An 18084-nucleotide genomic window follows, 5' to 3' on the forward strand; every position below is an offset into this window, starting at 1 on the left:
TTACTCTGTAGAATACTTTAAGCTTTCAATATAAGTATATTGATTTTAAAACTAAAATAATATGTGAAATATAAACTTAAAGAATAGGCAAATTTGGATAATTTTCATATTGTAACATAAGCTTTAAATAAGTGAGTATTTCTTTTAGTAGACAACATTTCATTGAAAGTGTAGAGGAAGGAGTACAAATGAATTTTTTAGAATATTTTTGTAGGGGCCGCCTGTGTGGCTTAGCGGTTGAGCGTCTGCCTTTGGCTCCAGGCATGATCTTGGGGTCCTGGGATCGAGGACCATCGGGCTCCTTGCATGGAGCCTGCTTCTCCCTCTGCCTGTGTCTCTGCCTCTCTTCTTCTCTGTGTCTCTCGTGAATAAATAAATAAAATCTTTAAAAAAAAAAAGAATATTTTTGTAATTAATGATCTTTTAAGTGAAAATGAAGTGGTTATAAACATGTAATACAGGAGACATTAGCAGCTGCAATGATGACATATGTGACTTAAAAGAAACAAAAACATTGGGATCTCGGGACCTGGGTGGGTCAGCGGTTGAGCGTCCGCCTTCGGCTCAGGGCGTGATCCCATCATCCAGGATCGAGTCCCACATCAGGCTCCCTGTGAGGAGCCTGCTTCTCCCTCTGCCTATGTCTCTGCCTCTCTGTGTCTCTCGTGAATAAATAAATAAAATCTATAAAAACAAAACACATTGGAATCTCAATCAAGAATCATGATATGAGGGGATCCCTGGGTGGCTCAGTGGTTTGCGCCTGCCTTTGGCCCAGGGTGCGATCCTGGAGTCCCCGGATCGAGTCCCGCGTCAGGCTCCCGGCATGGAGCCTGCTTCTCCCTCTGCCTGTGTCTCTGCCTCTCTCTCTCTCTCTCTCTCTCTCTATGTCTATCATAAATAAATAAAAATAAATCTCTAAAAAAAAAAAAAGAATCATGATATGACATGACTGTTTGTATGCATTAATCTGAAATATGTCTTGGGAATGTTCTCCTGGTGGCATTTATTTTCAGGATAGAACTCAAAAAATTCACGAATCTGTATTTTTATTTAAAAAAAGAAAGAGGCAACAGAAAGCTCCTGCTCCCACCTCCTTTCGTATTGTTCTCTGTCACTTCCTCTATCCTAGCCACACAGCACTGCACCTTGGCTGTTCCTCAGATGTGAAGAGGAACATTTGGGGCCCTTCCCATTTGGGGCCCTTCACACTTCCCTCTCCTGGCAATACTCCATCACCAGGCCAGCTTCTTCATTTCCTCCAGAGCCACTCAGATCTTGCCTCTTCAGAGAGGGTGTCTCTGAGTGCTTTTGTTCAAGTGCAGCCTCCACCATTTTTTATTGCTTTGCTGCTTTGTCCTCACATAACTTTATACTTCATATATCTGTTTATCTATTTTTTATCTACAGAGTATAAATTCCAGGAAGGTAAGGACTTCATCTTTCTTGTGCATTGCTTTATCTGCAAGTACTTAGAATAGTGCTTGGCTCACAGTGGGCAGTCAGTAAGTATTTACTAAACCAATGCATGAATAAAGATAGTAGGAAAGAAATAGAACTCTTTCTTTCCTCCCTTCCCCCTACCCTCTGCTAGACCTTTCATTCAGTTCCAGGAACACATCTCAGTAAAATCAGCTTATCTTCTATCACACGGATAGGATTATATATTTCAAAAGGAAATATTTTAAAAGGAGATCTGATTTTATGGAAGTTATGCATTTATTCTTTTTTTTGCATTTTTTATTAATTGATTTGAAAATGCAAGGTCAGCTTTCTAAAGGGAGGCTGATGGTTTTCTTCTAGCTACTATGCTATGTGTGCTCATATAGAAATAATATCAAAAAAATAAATGATATAATTTAGATTAGACTATAGATGTATAGTATGATTTATATGTGATTAAGTACCTAAGCTTTAGTATTTATTTATTTGAGAGAGAGCTCTAGGATGGGGGGTGGGGGTAGGGAAACCCAACGCAGCTAAGTAGGGAGTCCAATACAGGGCTTGATACCAGGACCCAGGATCATCACTTGAGCTGAGACTCTTAAAAAAATTGTAGTAAAATATACATAACATAAAATTTACCATTTTAACCATTTTTAAGTGTCCAGTTCCATGGCATTAAGTGCATTCACATTGTTTTGAAAACTAGCCTCGTAAAACTACTTTTTAATTGAGGTATATGTATGTTTAAACAATATTTTTACTCTGCTTAATTTATGAATTTAATGAAAAGGTTATTCTATATATAATCCTCTGGGGGACTTGCTTTTTTCATTCAGCATGATATTGCCAAGATTTAGTGTTTCTTTATGATCATATACAATGTTTATATAGTGTATCTATATTTTGCTCATATTTCCTTGTACTTAAAATATAATCTAGAATTTTTCCCATAACCTCCAGATCTCCAAAAGATCTGAGCTCTTCCACCTCTGTAACATCAGCTTTTACCATCACTGAGCCACATCTGTACTTAAAGCTTCTTTACTTAAAGCTTTTTCCTACTTCTAGACCTTTGAATTTTCTTTCCTCCTCCTGAACTCACATGGCTATATTCTTTTCCTTATCTGAATTTTATATAAAATATTACTTCCTCAGAGAGGTCTTTGCTTATTACTCCATACATTTCCAGCCTTTCCCTCCACCACACTGCTGATAGGCACTATCATTTTTAATCCAACTTTATTTACTTAATACTTATCACTATCAAATCATCTTATTTTTTTCTCTAAGGAATGGTGGGTAAGTTTTCTGAGAGCGGACCTGGGTTTGCTATGGAACCCTAGTACCTAGAAAACCGTTTAGAGACTTCAGTAGTTATTTGTTGCATGAATTTAAAAAGTTACAGGATTGTTGATAGTAGCAAAAACTAAAAAATGAAAATTTTGTTGAGACTATACAAAGTTTCTCAAACTGATTAACCATTTGGCAATGATGAATAATATCTGCTGTGTTCTCTTCCCCACAGAAACATTGGCCATTTCTCTACATTTCCCACATCTCACTCCCCCATTGGAGGAGGGCAGGCATTTCACTGGCCTGGGGAGAGAGAGGACTCTGGACTCTGAAATACAAACCCATTTGCCAAATCCAGCCATAGTTCCTCCCATTCCAAAGCTTGAATGCCATTTTGTGATGAACCATCAATGATATGCATTAAAGGACATAACCTAGTAAACTTTTTTATTCTTTTTAAAAAATATTTAACTTATTTATTCATGAGAGAGAGAGAGAGAAAAAGAGAGAGAGAGAGGTAGAGAAGCAGGCTTCCTGTGGGGAGTCTGATGCAGGACTCGATCCCAGGACCCTGGAATCACACCCTGAGCTGAAGGCAGACGCTTAACTGCTGAGCCACCCAGGCATTCCACCTAGTAACCTTTTATAAAAGTATTTTTAATATCTCATTTGCTCACATTTACTGAGTATTTCACTTCTCTAGGTTAGAGTTGGGGTAAATCTGTGGCATCCTGAGTAGCTACACTTTAATTGTTGAATGCAGTTGATATATCTGTGTCCGATTTCTACAAAGAGCACACCAGGTTGTACCAAGCATTGTCAGGACATGACATACCAACATAGATGCATTTAACTATTTTATTTTTTGCATTTAACTATTTACATGGAAGTGTATAATATATAACTGTGTAATTATTTATTTTTAAAGATTTTATTTATTTGAGAGAAAGTGAGAGAGATCATGAGTGAGGGGAGGAGCAGAGGAAGAGGAGATCCCTGCTGAGCAGAGATCGTGATGCAGGGCTCAATACCAGGATCCTGGGATCATGACCTGAGACGAAGGCAGATCTTAACCGACTGAGCCACCCAGGCTCCCCTTATTTTTCTTTAAAAAGTACTTTTTAAATTTTATTTAAATTCAAGTTAATATATTGTGTAATATTTTTAATAAATGTATTTTTGGTACACCTGGGTGTCTCAGTGGTTGGGTGTCTGCCTTTGGCTCAGGGTGTGATCCTGGAGACCTGGGATGCAGTCCCACATCGGGCTCCCTGCATGTAGCCTGCTTCTCCCTGTGTGTCTCTGCCTTTCTCTCTCTGTGTCTCTCATGAATAAATAAATAAAGTCTTTTAAAAAAAGTATTTTGTTTCTATATGAAAAATGGAAAAATTATGGGATTATTGCTATTAGCAAAACAAAAAAAATGAAAATTATATGAATCAATCAAGACTTAATATTTTTTTTAAGACTTAATATTTAATTAAATTCTTATACATCCATACAGTGGTGCAATAGTTGAGAGGAGTAATATGGATTTCAATATCCCACTTCAATATCCCAGTAAAACATTCATTCATTCATTTATTTATTGAGAGGAAGAGAGAGAATCTTAAGCAGGCTCCACCCCTGGTCAGAACCAGATGTGAGGGTCAGTCTCACAACCCTGGGATCATGACCTGAGCTGAAATCACAAATCAGATACTCAATGTACTGAGCCCTGGCACCCCCCCCCCCGAATAGAACATTTATAATAAAAATATAAAAACAAATAATATAGTGACAATCAAACTCACACATCAATAATTGGGTGGCAAATAATTTGGAAAAATATACACCAAGTTTAGCAAGGTTTAACTTTTGAAGGGGTATGGGATTGTTAAAAGTATTTATTGTTTCAAATCTCACATGCTTTTAAAAGGCAGTATATCATTACTTTCAGGATTTTACTTCTGGCCATACCTTTTATTAGTTGTGTGACCTCAGGTAAATTTCTTAATCTCCCTGCTGAAATATGTCTCCCCACACCCCACTTCATCCCCCACACTGCAGTCCCCAAATTCATATGTTGAAGTTCTAACTCTCAATGTGCTGGTATTTGGAAATGAGCTCTGTGGGGTTAATTAGGTTTAAATGAGTTTTGGATAAGGTCATGCAGGTGGGGCCTCATGATTAGTGCTTTAAAAAGAGACACATCAGTGTCCTTTTTCTCTTGGTTGTGAGGACACAGTGAGAAGATGGCCATCTGCAAGCTAGGAAGAGGTTCTCACCAGAAACTGACCATGTGGCACCTTGATTTTGCACTTCTAGTCTCCAGACTATGAGAAAATAACTTTCTGTTGTTTAAACCATCCAGTGGATGACATTTTGTTATGGCAGCCTGAGCCAACTAAACTATTCTCTGTGTCTGAATTTTCTCCTCTGTACGTTAAGAATAATTGATGCTTATAACCCCCAGAGTTTCTGATGCAGGAGGTCCCTATTGGGGCTTTATTATTATTATTTTTTAAGATTTTATTTATTTATCTGACAGATCTAGAGAGCACGTGTGGGGAGAATGGCAGAGGCAAAGGGAGAAGCAGACTCCCCACTGAGCAGGTAGCCTGACTTGGGGCTTGATCCCAGGACCCTGGGATTGTGACCTGAGCCGAAGGCAGACACTTAATGGACTTAGCCACCCAGGCGCACTGAGGCATGATTATTTACACTTCCAACAAATACTCAGATGATGTTTATGCTGCTCTCCCCAGATCAGAGTTTAAGAACCACTATTTTTTTTTTAAGAACCACTATTTTTAAAGCCATCTGTATTCATTTTATTTGTATATCTTGTTTTTTTAAGCTGAAAGCAAGTGTTTTGGGTTGAAAGAGCTAGTCCTAATTCTTGCCTTGAAGAGTTTCAATTTACTGCACCATCTGTTTTTTACAAAAGTTTCAAAACCTGTATTTACTTCAGTAGAGACATTGCATTTCTTACTTGAATTTTAGAAGAGGAAACTGGCTTTAGTTGGTTTTCTTTTCTACACATGATAAAAAATGAAGCCATGGGACAAAAACCCTAAAATACTTCTTTTCCTGAGATTTTCTATTTTGGTCATTTATTTCAAGGATATTTGTAATTGCCTGATGAAATCTGTTTTTTTTTTTTTTTATGAAAAACATCTGTGTCATCTTAGTGTTTTATTAATTTTTTAAAGATTTTACTTTTTAGGGAGAGCACAGAAGGAGAATAAGAGGGAGAAGATGACTCCCTGCTGAGCAGAGAGCCCAACTTGAGGCTCTATCCCAGAACCCTGGGATCATGACCTAAGCCGAAGGCAGATACTTAAACGAACTGGCACTCCCCCATTTTTCTTTTGAAAGATTTCATCTTAGTGTTTGTTAATTGCCTTTTCTCATTTGAGATTGTTCTGGTTCTTGGTGTGATGCAAGATTTTTTATTTTATCTTAGACATCTTAGGTATTATGTCATGACCAAAGATCTTTCTTTCTTTTTTTTTTTTTTTTAATTTTATTTATTTACTCATGAGAGAGAGAGAGAGAGGCAGACACAGGCAGAGGGAGAAGCAGGCTCCACGCAGGGAGCCCGATGCGGGACTCGATCTCGGGTCTCCAGGATCACCCCCTGGACTGAAGGCGGCACTCAAACACTGAGCCACCCGGGCTGCCCATGACCACAGATCTTATATAAGTCTTGGGTTTTAGTAGTAGGGGGAGGTACTCTTGCCACATTAATGCCACATTAGGCCTCCACTTACACCTCCCAGTATGTGGGGAGCAAGGGGCACCTTGGTACTGCTCCCTGCTTGGCTTCCACTGACCCCATAGTTGGCGGGGATGCTTGTTACCACAGGGCTAGGACCTCTTTCCGACTCTGTCTTCTCTGGTAACACCCAATGTGTTGGGGGTGGGGATCTGGGACCCTCATTACAGCCAGCTAAGGGTGGACACCTGGGCTTACCACTTAGCCTTTGGAGGTTGGGTAGGGCGGCCACTTGTTGTTACCTTGTGTTTGGTCAGAGTAGGGCAAATACTGGTTTTGATTAGAGAGAGCAGGATTTCTTGGAGCTTGTTTTTCTCTACTCCTTTTGGCGTTTTTGGGTTGCCAGCTTCTCTAGCACCTCATCCAGGATTTATGAGGCAAAAATAAAACCCAGGAAACACAACTTTGTATTTCTTCACATCTCAAGGTCCATTGTCATTTGCATTCCTCTTTCCACCTTTCAGTGTTATTTTGTGTGTCATGTTCATGGTTTTTAGCTGTGTCATTAGAAATAGAAGTGATTTTAAAAAGATACTTTAAAAAAACTTTTTATGCTATGATTTTAATTAAAATTCTTACCAATTTACATCAGGAAAAAAAGTTTTCTAACTCTTATAACAACAGAATGTATTCCTTTGCTGTGAATATCTTATAGCCCTATTAAAATAGGAGTTTTTACAAGAAAAAAACCAATATTATTAAACCAATAAAATAATGTAGATGTGAATTTATTGGCATGAAAAGAGATTCACAATATAATATGTGACAAACAGTTTTAAAATAATGTTTAATATAACCTATGGAAGGAAACAGTCTGTATAAAAGTACGTGTGCACAGAGGAAGATTTGGAATTATGTAAAGGGATATATGTTTGGGAAAATAGAATTTTGAGTGTATATTTTCTTTTTGCTCCTTGAGCCTTTTTATTCTCCTGTAGAAAACATGAAGATTTTGTAATAAGAACAAAATATATGTTTTACATTCATGTGCAGTGTATAAATATGTTTTACATTCATATACAGTGTATATTTCCATAGTATTTTTTCTTATTAAGGTATTATAATTTTTTTGTTTTAAGAATTTCCAATAAACTTAAATATCTATGATCATTATATTTACTCTCTTCTAGGTTCCTCTACCTGGCATGAAGTGGGTAGATAATCACAAAGGTGTTTTTAATGTTGAAGTTGTTACTGTTTCGTCTATCCATACACAAGTAAGTGAGTTTTTAAAATAATTTTTATAATAGATTATCACTTGAATGAATGAACATATTGTTTAGTAGCTAAATCAGTTTTGTTATCTACTATAACTTAGGGAATTATATATCAGAATATATAGAAGTTTATAGAATATTTAGAAGTTTTTTTTTTTTTAATTTTAATTTATTTATGATAGTCACACACACACACACACACAGAGGCAGAAACACATAGGCAGAGGGAGAAGCAGGCTGCATGCACCAGGAGCCCGACGTGGGCTTCGATCCCAGGTCTCCAGGATCGCGCCCTGGGCCAAAGGCAGGCGCCAAACCGGTGCGCCACCCAGGGATCCCTAGAAGTTATTTTTTAAAGGAATCCATAAAAGTCTTTAAATATTCACACAAGCAAACTTGTTGCTCCTCAAAATGTCATTGACTTCATTTTGAGCAATTCAATGACTTTTTTTTTTTTTTTGGTAAGTTTCTGCTACATTGCAGAATTAGAGTTGAAAACTATCATTCAAACCATTTTATTCCTCATAGACTCAGATATTTCAAATGGTAAGAGTTTGAAGGAATTATTTGCTCCAAATTCTTCAGTGTTTATCTGGAACATGCCAGACTCTCCTCAAAGCCTGTATATTTACTCTTTCTCTAGCTGGAATACTTTCCTCCTGTTAGATACTTATTTTCAGTAAGACTTTTACTTACCTCAGGTCTTTCCTGGAGACTTTTTTTTTTTTTTTTTTTTTTTTTTTTATTTGAGAGGAAGAGAGTGTGCACACAAAGAGAGAGGGGGAAGCAGACTCCTGCTGATCAGGAAGCCCCATGTGGGGCTCAATCCCAGGATCATTACCTGAGCCGAAGGCAAACAGTTAACCCACTGAGCCACCCAGACTCCCCTTTCCTGGAGACTCTTAAGCATAGCAGCCCTATTCGTCTGTATGGTCTTACCCTGCTCTTGCTACTACTTCTAGCTCTTCCCCGCACTCTCTTGCACTTTTGCTTTCTCTCACTTTGTGTGTGTATGTATGTACATATGCATTTATTTATTAGTTCTTCATTAGGTTGTAAGCTCCATGTAGTCAGGGTTGTTGTTACCTGTCAAGGAAAGAAACTTTCCTTCAAAGACCTTACAGTGTAATAGGGGAAAATGTAAAAATAATTGTAGCACAGTAAAATTAGTACTGTGTTAGATATATGAATGAAATCCTTTCAAGAGTATAGAGTTGTCTGTTCTGGGAACTGAGATTCCCAGATATTGATTGATAAGTTGGCATTTACCATACAGAGAGAGGGTGGGCAACTCAGATGATAAAAAGCAAGTGCAAAGGGTTAGTAGTCTAAAGACGACAGGCAAGTAATCTTGTGTGAATGTAATTCATAGTGCATGGGGGAAATCGTGATAGATGAGGAAAGAAGACCAGGCTGGTAACAGATCATGAAGGACCTTGAATGCCGTTGAGTTTAGAGTCTAGGTAAATGGCAATTTCTAACCTAAATAGCAAACAGGAGAAAAGTAAATTTGGTTGGATGCTACGAGAGATTATGGAGATAGTGGAGATAATTCTGAAGCTATAGTGAGTTTAGTTTTAAGTCTGTTGAGTCTGAAATGCCTATGTACTTCAGATAAAAATATCCCAAGGCAATTGTAATACCATCTTTAACATTGAAGGTGGCAGAATAAATGTGAAAGCTGAAACTACACTGGTGAGTGATTATCCAGGGAGGAAATGTAGAGTGAGAAGAGGCAAGTAAAATGGAATCCAACTTGAAAAGGGAAGGGGCAGTATTCACAGGAACTTCAAAGGCCACCCTCAAGTTCAGTGATTTTTTTCACCAGCACTCCTAGGACCCAACATATAGCCATGTTCACAGCAATGATTTATTTTAGTAAAAGATATAAAATCAGCTAAAAGAAAAGAGGTCAAGTCCACAGGAAAAGCACAAGCTTCCAACATCCTCTCCTAGTGGAGTCACATAGGGTGAGTGGAAGCAACATGTGTGAAATGTCTGTCAGGGGATGTTCATTCATTAGAGACTTAGTTCCCAGGGTTTTTACTATAAGGTGTAACATAAGCACCCTCGCCTATCACATGCCAAAATTCTTGATCCCCAGAAGGAAAGCTTATTTTCAGCATAAACCATATTGTTAGCACAAACAATTTAGGTGTAGTGAGTCATCCCTTATCAGTTGGAACTCTTGAAATCCAAGTTCCCAGATGCCATCCAAGGACCAATTGTGTAAGCTGGACTTCCAAATGATAGCAGTCTTAAACTTGCTGTGTTAACTCTTTTCTGCAGTGAAGTAGGGAAAAATAAGAAGGCAGAGCACCTCTATGTTATATTTTAAAACAACAAAAAAAGGTAGTAGATAGGTTTTATTTAGCATTATGTAGGTAGATTCCAGTAAAAGAATGGCTCCAGTGGAATTTTTCCTTTCCTGGTCCTGGATATGTTCTATGTTTCCTATATTCTTTATTCTTTTGATAATGTTGAGATGGATGTTACAGTATACTGTTGAAATGTATTCTTTCCCTTCATATTATCCTATCTTAAGTATAAAAATACATTATTTTTCATGTTTTTTAATTCTTACAGTCATTATTAGTTTTCTTTTTAGAGTTGGTAGTATATTTATCTTTTACTCCTAATTTTGTTTTCAGATACATGTGCTGTCTTTATGTGACAAAGAAGGATTGGGGCAAAAATATAGGTGATTTAGAATCTATTGAATGTAGGAGAAGATGAAGTGGAAGTATCTACTTTGTAGCACTCTGGCATTCACAGTCCTGATGAGTAATATTCAACATTAAAAAATTTTTGCCACTATGAAAACAATTTCATCATGTATTATCTTTTTAAAAGGATCAACTGAACACAGTAATGTTTTTTATGATGTTTTCTTTTTTTTTTTTAAAAAGATTTTATTTATTTATTCATGATAGAGAGAGAGAGAGAGGCAGAGACACAGGCAGAGGGAGAAGCAGGCTCCATGCCGGGAGCCCGATGTGGGACTCGATCCTGGGACTCCAGGATCGCACCCTGGGCCAAAGGCAGGCGCTAAACCACGGAGCCACTTAGGGATCCCCTGTATGATGTTTTCTACTTTGGTTGTAGCTCTTTGAAATTTACTGGTATATAGTTAGAAGTCATCACTTTTTTATTCATTTAAAACCTGCATATCAAGTTAGAACAACATTAGAGCTATAAATGTGAATGAAACTGTTTGGCATTATTGTCTTACAGTTTATTTTCACTATTAACTGAGCAGAAGTCTTCCAGAGTTCCATCAGACTCCTGTTCACAAATCATTCGTTGGTGCTATACACATGATCATCACTATACACATCTCATCACTAGGCATGAAGCAAATTGGGGGAATAAGCATGTACCCTGGGACTGGGCATGTGATTGCTTTAAATAAGACTGGTTCTGTTAGTGTACAAGGAGGTTAAATAATAGGAGTCAGGATTTAGCCAGGAGATGGAACATCCCAGTAATTCAGATGGAGACAATTTATATTTAAATAATTAACTGGGTTAAAGGTGATTCACTACTAAATGGGGTAAAAGAAAATTCTGTGATTATAATAGAGATAGCAGTTGCAGAAAGTGATAAGGAAGGAACTTAGAACCATAGAGGAGGTTCCTGAAGGCTAAGAATCAGACCTCCAAGGAGAGGATACCACTGCTACAGGTACACAGTGCCTGCCATGCTGTAGTGTGGAGGGCACCTGCTATGGAACAAGAGGCACCATTGCTGTTGTGAACACTGGTGCCATGTCCCTCACCTCTGAACTTTAGCATTCACATCTGCTAGCTGCCATCAGGAAAACAAATAGGAAGAAGGAAAGCTGTTTCCTGTACCTTCTGTGGTCAGAGCCTAACCACATACCAGCTGACAAAGAAGAAATGCAATTTGAAGAGTCAGCTCCAGTATTATAAACTGTGGCAAAGATGGTGGGTTTGAATGGAGCTAAGAGGTAATAAATTAATAATGGGCACAGGCCCTGTTCTAACAGACCTGCACAATCATTGAGTTCTAAAATAGTAATACTCACACTGAGGAAAAAAAAAAAATCCTTAATCTGTATTAGTAGAGTGTTGAGTAGTCAATAGTGTTCAAAATGGCCACTTTAATAAATGAGAATAGAGCTGGTGTTTAATTGGAAACAATATTTGTATATACTTGTGTATTTTTTGTATTAATTCATATGAGCTATTTATATTACATAAAACATTGTAATTTTTGTTATATAATTTTAAATATATTTATATTTAATTTAATATTTATGTTTTATAAAAATTACAATATTTTATATTTATATGGTCCAAAGTTTGGGGAATTCACAGTTATAATTGGTTAGTGCTTTTGTTCATTCTTTGTTTTAGGATCCGTATCTTGACAAGTTTTTTGCTCTGGTCAATGCTCTGGATGAACACATGTTCCCAGTCCGAATTGGAGACATGCGAATCATGGAAAATAACTTAGAAAATGAATTGAAGAGCAGTATTTCAGCGCTGAATTCATCTCAGTTGGAACCAGTGGTCCGATTTCTTCATCTTCTGCTTGATAAACTGATACTTTTAGTTGTTAGACCTCCTGTCATTGCTGGCCAAATAGGTAATTTTTACTTATGTTTGGAGAATTATGAAATTTGTAATTTGGCATTTCTAGCTTTTGCAGAAATAGAATCATGAAGTACTATTTGATAAGGACTGTGTTTGATTTTGGGGAGGAGAGGATGGGGAGTTATTTAATTGTTTCTGATGCCAGAAAATAACTTTCTTTTGTTTTGATAAATTGTGCCATAGAGACTTCAACTCACATTATGGAAACCAATTCATTTATCCACTCACCAAATATTGATTAAGCACTTACTGTATGCCAGACACTGATAGGCTCTGTCCAAGGCTTAGTTCTTGATTTTAAGGATCTCACAGACTAGTTTGGAAAACAGGCAAATAGGTAAATCATTTTGCTTTTTATATGATGTGTGATTTACCTAGCCTACATTTTTACTCATTGGCCATCCTCTATTTAAAATAGCTGTTCTTTTCTTCATTAACCCAAAAATCTCTATAGTCTCATTTTCTTCTGTATTGCTCTGCAGTTAGAGGTACTCCTGTTTCCAGCTCTCTTCCCAAGATAGGTTCCTCTGCTTTTGCTAATAGCTTCCACCTGAATCCTGCAAAGTAGTTGAGCTTATAAGAAAAACACATCATAAAATTTTTGTGTTAAATGGTTGTACAAAGAAGAGGAGTGTTGAGCTCCTTAGAATTTTATTTTAGGGGAGACTTGTCAGTAGAAGTGATCCTTGGGTCAAACATTTAAAGATGAGTAGGAGTCAGAGAGGTAAATAACTAGTCCAAGGGGATGAAATAGTATGCGCATGGTATATAGACAGATATATGAACTGGGAAACTTTCGAGGAATTGTAAGTCACAAATTAGAGTGTTGTTGTTTAGAGATTATCATTGGTGGTGAGGGAGAGGAAATGGAATCTTCTATGATACTTTAGGGGAATTGGGACTATAATTCTATAAGGAATCCATAGCTTTTGAAGGGTCTGGCCTTTTTTTTTTTTTTTTTTTTTTGAAGGGTCTGGTCTTAATTATGGAAGTAATGTGACCCAATTTGGTTTTTATAAAGATGAGTGTGCTACATGGAGATGGGTTGAAAGTGGGGAAAATCTGGAGGCAGAGAAACAAATTGGTAATCTTATAGAACTTCTTACAACAAACTATGAGGTCCTGCTGAAACATGAGATGACAGTGAGTTGGAGAGGAGAGGTGGGTTAAGAAGAAATGTTGAGGAGCTTGTCACAGGAGTCATAGGAGAAGGTTTTAAGGAAAACACCAATTTTGTAGATGATGTAAATAAAATAATAATGCAATAGTAACAAACATTTGCATAGTAAATAGGTCGATAATATTGCTGTGTGCTTTATTTACATTAATGTATGAAATGCTCACAACTCTATGCGTAGGTATTATTACCACTGAAGTAGAGTGATGAACACTGTGCTTGAAAATTTGCCTAAGGATTCAGACCCAAACAACTGACTCCAGAGTCCTAGTCTTCTTACCTACTAAAGAGGTGAAATTAACTGGTGAAATTAACAAGAAGAGTTTTAGTCAAACAGTGAAAGTAGAATTAAGTAGTGCATAGCACATGGTGAAAGGAACACAAAATGTATACCCTATTCTTAAATTTGGTTAAAATAGGAAACTGGGTTGATTAATGCATAAGAATGGAGTCATTTGAGCATGTTTATGTGCTTTGAGAAACTAGTGGAGGGGGGAGAAAAATATAAGATACAGAGATGCTAAAAGGTTTAATGAAGCAAGCCTATAGGACAAGAGTGATGTGATTATTGTTACATGCTAGAGGAGCACTGCTTCCTTTGGCAGGGAAATAAAAATGGTTTCAGATTTGGAGAAATTTATAGTAAAATGTTGAGGACTTTAATACTTTATAAATTCCTACTGTGAGATAAAAAGTAGAATTTCCTGAGGAGGGAATAATGTGGACCTGAGCTTTTTTTTTTTTTTTTTCTTTTTTAAGATTTCGTTTATTTATTCATGAGAGACAGAGAGACAGACAGAGAGAGAGAGAGAGAGGCAGAGACACAGGCAGAGGGAGAAGCAGGCTCCATGCAGGGAGCCTGACGTGGGACTTGATCCTGGGTCTCCAGGATCAGGCACTGAGCTGAAGGCAGCGCTAAACTGCTGAGCCACCCGGGCTACCCTGGACTTGAGTTTTAAGAAGGATTCTGATGGTTTGAATAGCTACTGTGAGGAAAAGGAATTAAGCAGGAACACAGATAAAATTGCTATAGCCCACTCAGGCCTCTGCATCTCTAGTTTCTTTTCTAGTTCAGTATATATAGATTAATCTTCCCACATGTCCAATTTTTTTAAGTGTTTTATTTATTGGAGAGAGAAAGAGAGCTTGAGTAGAGGTGGAGGATTGTGGTGGGTGGGACAGGGAAAGAGGGAGAAGCAGACCCCCCCGCCATGAGCTGGGAGCCCCACATGGGGCTCCATTACAGGACCCCAAGATCATGACCTGAGCTGAAGGCAGATTCTTAACCAACTGAGCCACTCAAGTGTCCCTTCCTACCTGACCACTTTATTGGATCCTTCCACTTTTAGGAAAATTTAATTGATCTCATTTCTGTTCATAATTTCCTGTCTTGATTAAATAAATCATAGACTCTGAGGCTTTATCAAAGCCCACAATGGCTGTTTATTTTACCCATTTATTTAGTGTGCTACCAGAATTTCTCAACTTTTGAAAAATGCTCGTTACATACTATCTTGAATGACTGGGTAGGTATTGCTTAGCCTGGCATTTAAAAATGCTGTACTGTCTTACCTCAGCTTGTTTTTCTAGCCACCTAATCCTTTTCCCAATTCACTCATGTCAGTCACGTTGCTCCTTCACGATCATCTTTTTTTAGTTTTTTAAGTTGATATTTTTAATAATCCACTTTCATTGTTAATATTTTTTAAACGAGTAACACTTGCTCATTGTATGTTAAGTTTTCAGTCATCTTTAAAACAAGAAGTGACTTTTCAAAGGTGATACACAAGACAGGTTTCTTTTTCTTTTGTGCTTTGTATTGTTTTACAAAATAATGGGTACCTGTCAGTTGAGGTTTTGTTTTTTGATTGAACAAACCTATATACTTTTCATGTTAAATTAGTAAAATAAATGTTTTAAAATTTTGTTTAGAAAAGTAATTTTGATTCAGCTAATATATCATTAAAATCAACACCAAATATCATCTTTATATACTTTGCATAATCCCTATACTTAACACATATAGAGATGATAAAACGCTGATCTTTTTGGAATTTGCAGTTTAAAAAAATTAATGCAAAAATGTGTTCCTCCTTCTTAAAAGTTAATCTAGGTCAAGCATCATTTGAAGCCATGGCATCAATTATAAATCGGCTCCACAAAAACTTGGAAGGAAATCATGACCAGCATGGCAGGAATAGCCTTCTCTCATCATATATCTATTACGTTTTTCGCCTACCAAATACTTACCCTAATTCACCATCACCAGGTACTATATTCCTTTTATTTTGAAACTCCCTTGCATAGATTGTATGTTTGCAGCAAGATTAAAATAATCTTGTAGTTCTAGTGGGATATGTTCATTCAATAGCAAGTATTTATTGAGTGCCTGCTGAATGGCATGGACTATGCTAGGTGCTAGAGTTACAAGGATAATTAAGTTACATCTTCAGGCATCATTATTTATACAGCTTCCTTTAATTTTAATTAGAGCTTGGTTCAATTAATTCTTGGAAAGGAACCTTGAAAATCAGTTCTGTGTCTGTGGAAACATTTTATCATTCTTTGTTTTGGTAAGATAAGTAGAATTTTTGTCATTTGGAATGCTGGACATTAAAGAAGAAATAACTGGTAACTTTGTGAAACCTAATTAATATAAAAGATTATTCTCCAGAAAAGTACTGATCTCTTCATGGCCAATAAAATTATATACCCTTTGTGAACAGCAGGGCCCAAAATGATTACTTGCTTTTTTGTATGAAACTGGTGACGATATGGTAGTGGGCGTGAAGTAGGGGGAGATGTCTTAGTTTGAATAACTCTTTGTTAGTTAATGATTCGGTTATGCGTACCTTTCAACCTGCTCATGTATTTGTATGAGTCATCATTCATTACTAATGATAATGGTAAGTGCCCTTTTCCAGCTATTGGCAACATTAACATTAATAATGGTGATAAATACATATGACATTCATTATGAAAACTAGACATAATAGTAATCCGACTTAAGTTTTAGCTCATTTTATTTCTTAATTGCAAAAAGAGCAGTAATTGACTCATATTCTGGGTTGTGATTTACTATGTCGATTTTTAAAATTATAGTATTTGAGGCTCTGAAGGTATATTGTGGACTAGATGTGTTCAATGCTCCATTATTTTACTCTTTCATTCAATATAGTATTCCGTAGTTTTTGCAAAACATCTTGTTTAAATGCTGAGCTGAAAGATTGTGTGAATTAATTAGTTGACAGGTGTGTATCATTTGCAAATATGAAGGATTTCTTTAAGAAAAGTGGAGATAAATTGAGGATATAGTTGCTGGGTATTTTTATGTTCATAGAATATGGTTGAATGATGGTTGAACATAGTTGATGCTAGACAGAGAAATTCTTGCCTTTCTAACATGGGCTTGAGTATACATATGTATGTATATCATAAGGATGCTACTTTGTTATAGTTCAAATTGTCATTGATGATACAAACAAAACAGTCTCATTTAAGAGATGTTGACAGTAAATTGGCTGTCCTTGTAGGGACTGTGTCAAGGACAGAGTAGGAAGGGTGGGAGAAAGGAAGAGCCATCAGCTGGATTATTTTGGGTCTTCAATACACTCATATCTAAAGTGAAAATAATATGTGTGCATGGTGTGTTTGTGTTTTCTATCTTGTTTTTTAGTGTATATTTAATATATAATCAGAAACATTGAGAAGATACTGACTTTATCATTGCATGTGGTTCTGTCAACCACTGTAAAATAGACTATTTTGGTGTAGCTATCATTAAGTTTTGTGTGTTTTTTTATTCACAGTATTTTTTCATTTATAAATAAAAGCAATTTTTAAAAATTAAAAAATAAAAGCAATTTATGATTTTGGGGGAATTTTGTAAAGTGGCAGAGATTATTTTCAGGTGCTTTCCTGACTAATTTCTTTGTCTAATTATGTGCTATTTTATATACAATTATAGGTCCTGGGGGTTTGGGAGGATCAGTGCATTATGCCACAATGGCTAGATCTGCTGTGAGACCTGCAAGCCTTAATTTAAATCGTTCTCGGAGCCTTAGTAATAGTAATCCAGATATATCTGGGACTCCCACGTCACCAGATGATGAAGTACGGTCAATCATTGGCAGTAAGGTAAACTGAAGATACTCTTTTTTTTTTTTTTGAAGATACTCTTTTATGTATTTGATTTTCAGTTGATGAATAAGTGAGAAGTGTCCAATTTTAATTTATTCTTAATTTAAAAATATATTTGAGTTAGTAACAGGGAAGACATTGTACTTTTCTATTCTATTAGTATACACAAAGTGTCTAATGTTTCTACTAAATAGGCTTGCTATTACAAACTGGTTTGTGTATTTTGCTCAAGAAAATCTGCCAAATTCAGAAATTTGTCCAGGATGACCATTCCATATAACTCGTTTTTGTCTGTGTGATAATCCATTCTTTAAAAAATGACTACATTAATTTCCTATAAAATTAAAAGAGACCTATCTGACTGCTGTGTAGAAAGGACATAACATCATTGATTTAAAATATGAACCTCCATCCCTTCTCTGAAACATATCA

At 36.5% G+C, this 18084-nt stretch overlaps 1 protein-coding gene across 6 annotated transcripts in view; it reads left to right on the plus strand.

The window, feature by feature from the left end:
- DOCK7 (dedicator of cytokinesis 7) overlaps positions 1 to 18084 on the plus strand; it is a 219365-nt gene that overhangs the window by 117928 nt on the left and 83353 nt on the right. For 5 of the 6 annotated variants that reach the window (XM_025427884.3, XM_025427892.3, XM_025427887.3 and 2 more), the window contains exons 19-22: positions 7630 to 7716; positions 12096 to 12327; positions 15617 to 15781; positions 17480 to 17649. In XM_025427884.3, the coding sequence (XP_025283669.1) occupies positions 7630 to 7716; positions 12096 to 12327; positions 15617 to 15781; positions 17480 to 17649 (654 nt within the window). Of the gene's footprint in view, positions 1 to 2971; positions 3267 to 7629; positions 7717 to 12095; positions 12328 to 15616; positions 15782 to 17479; positions 17650 to 18084 lie in introns of those variants that run through there. The other variant, XM_035717103.2, reaches the window with a different exon arrangement.

Source organism: Canis lupus, chromosome 5 (assembly GCF_003254725.2).
Source record: "Canis lupus dingo isolate Sandy chromosome 5, ASM325472v2, whole genome shotgun sequence".
Lineage (NCBI taxonomy): Eukaryota > Metazoa > Chordata > Mammalia > Carnivora > Canidae > Canis > Canis lupus.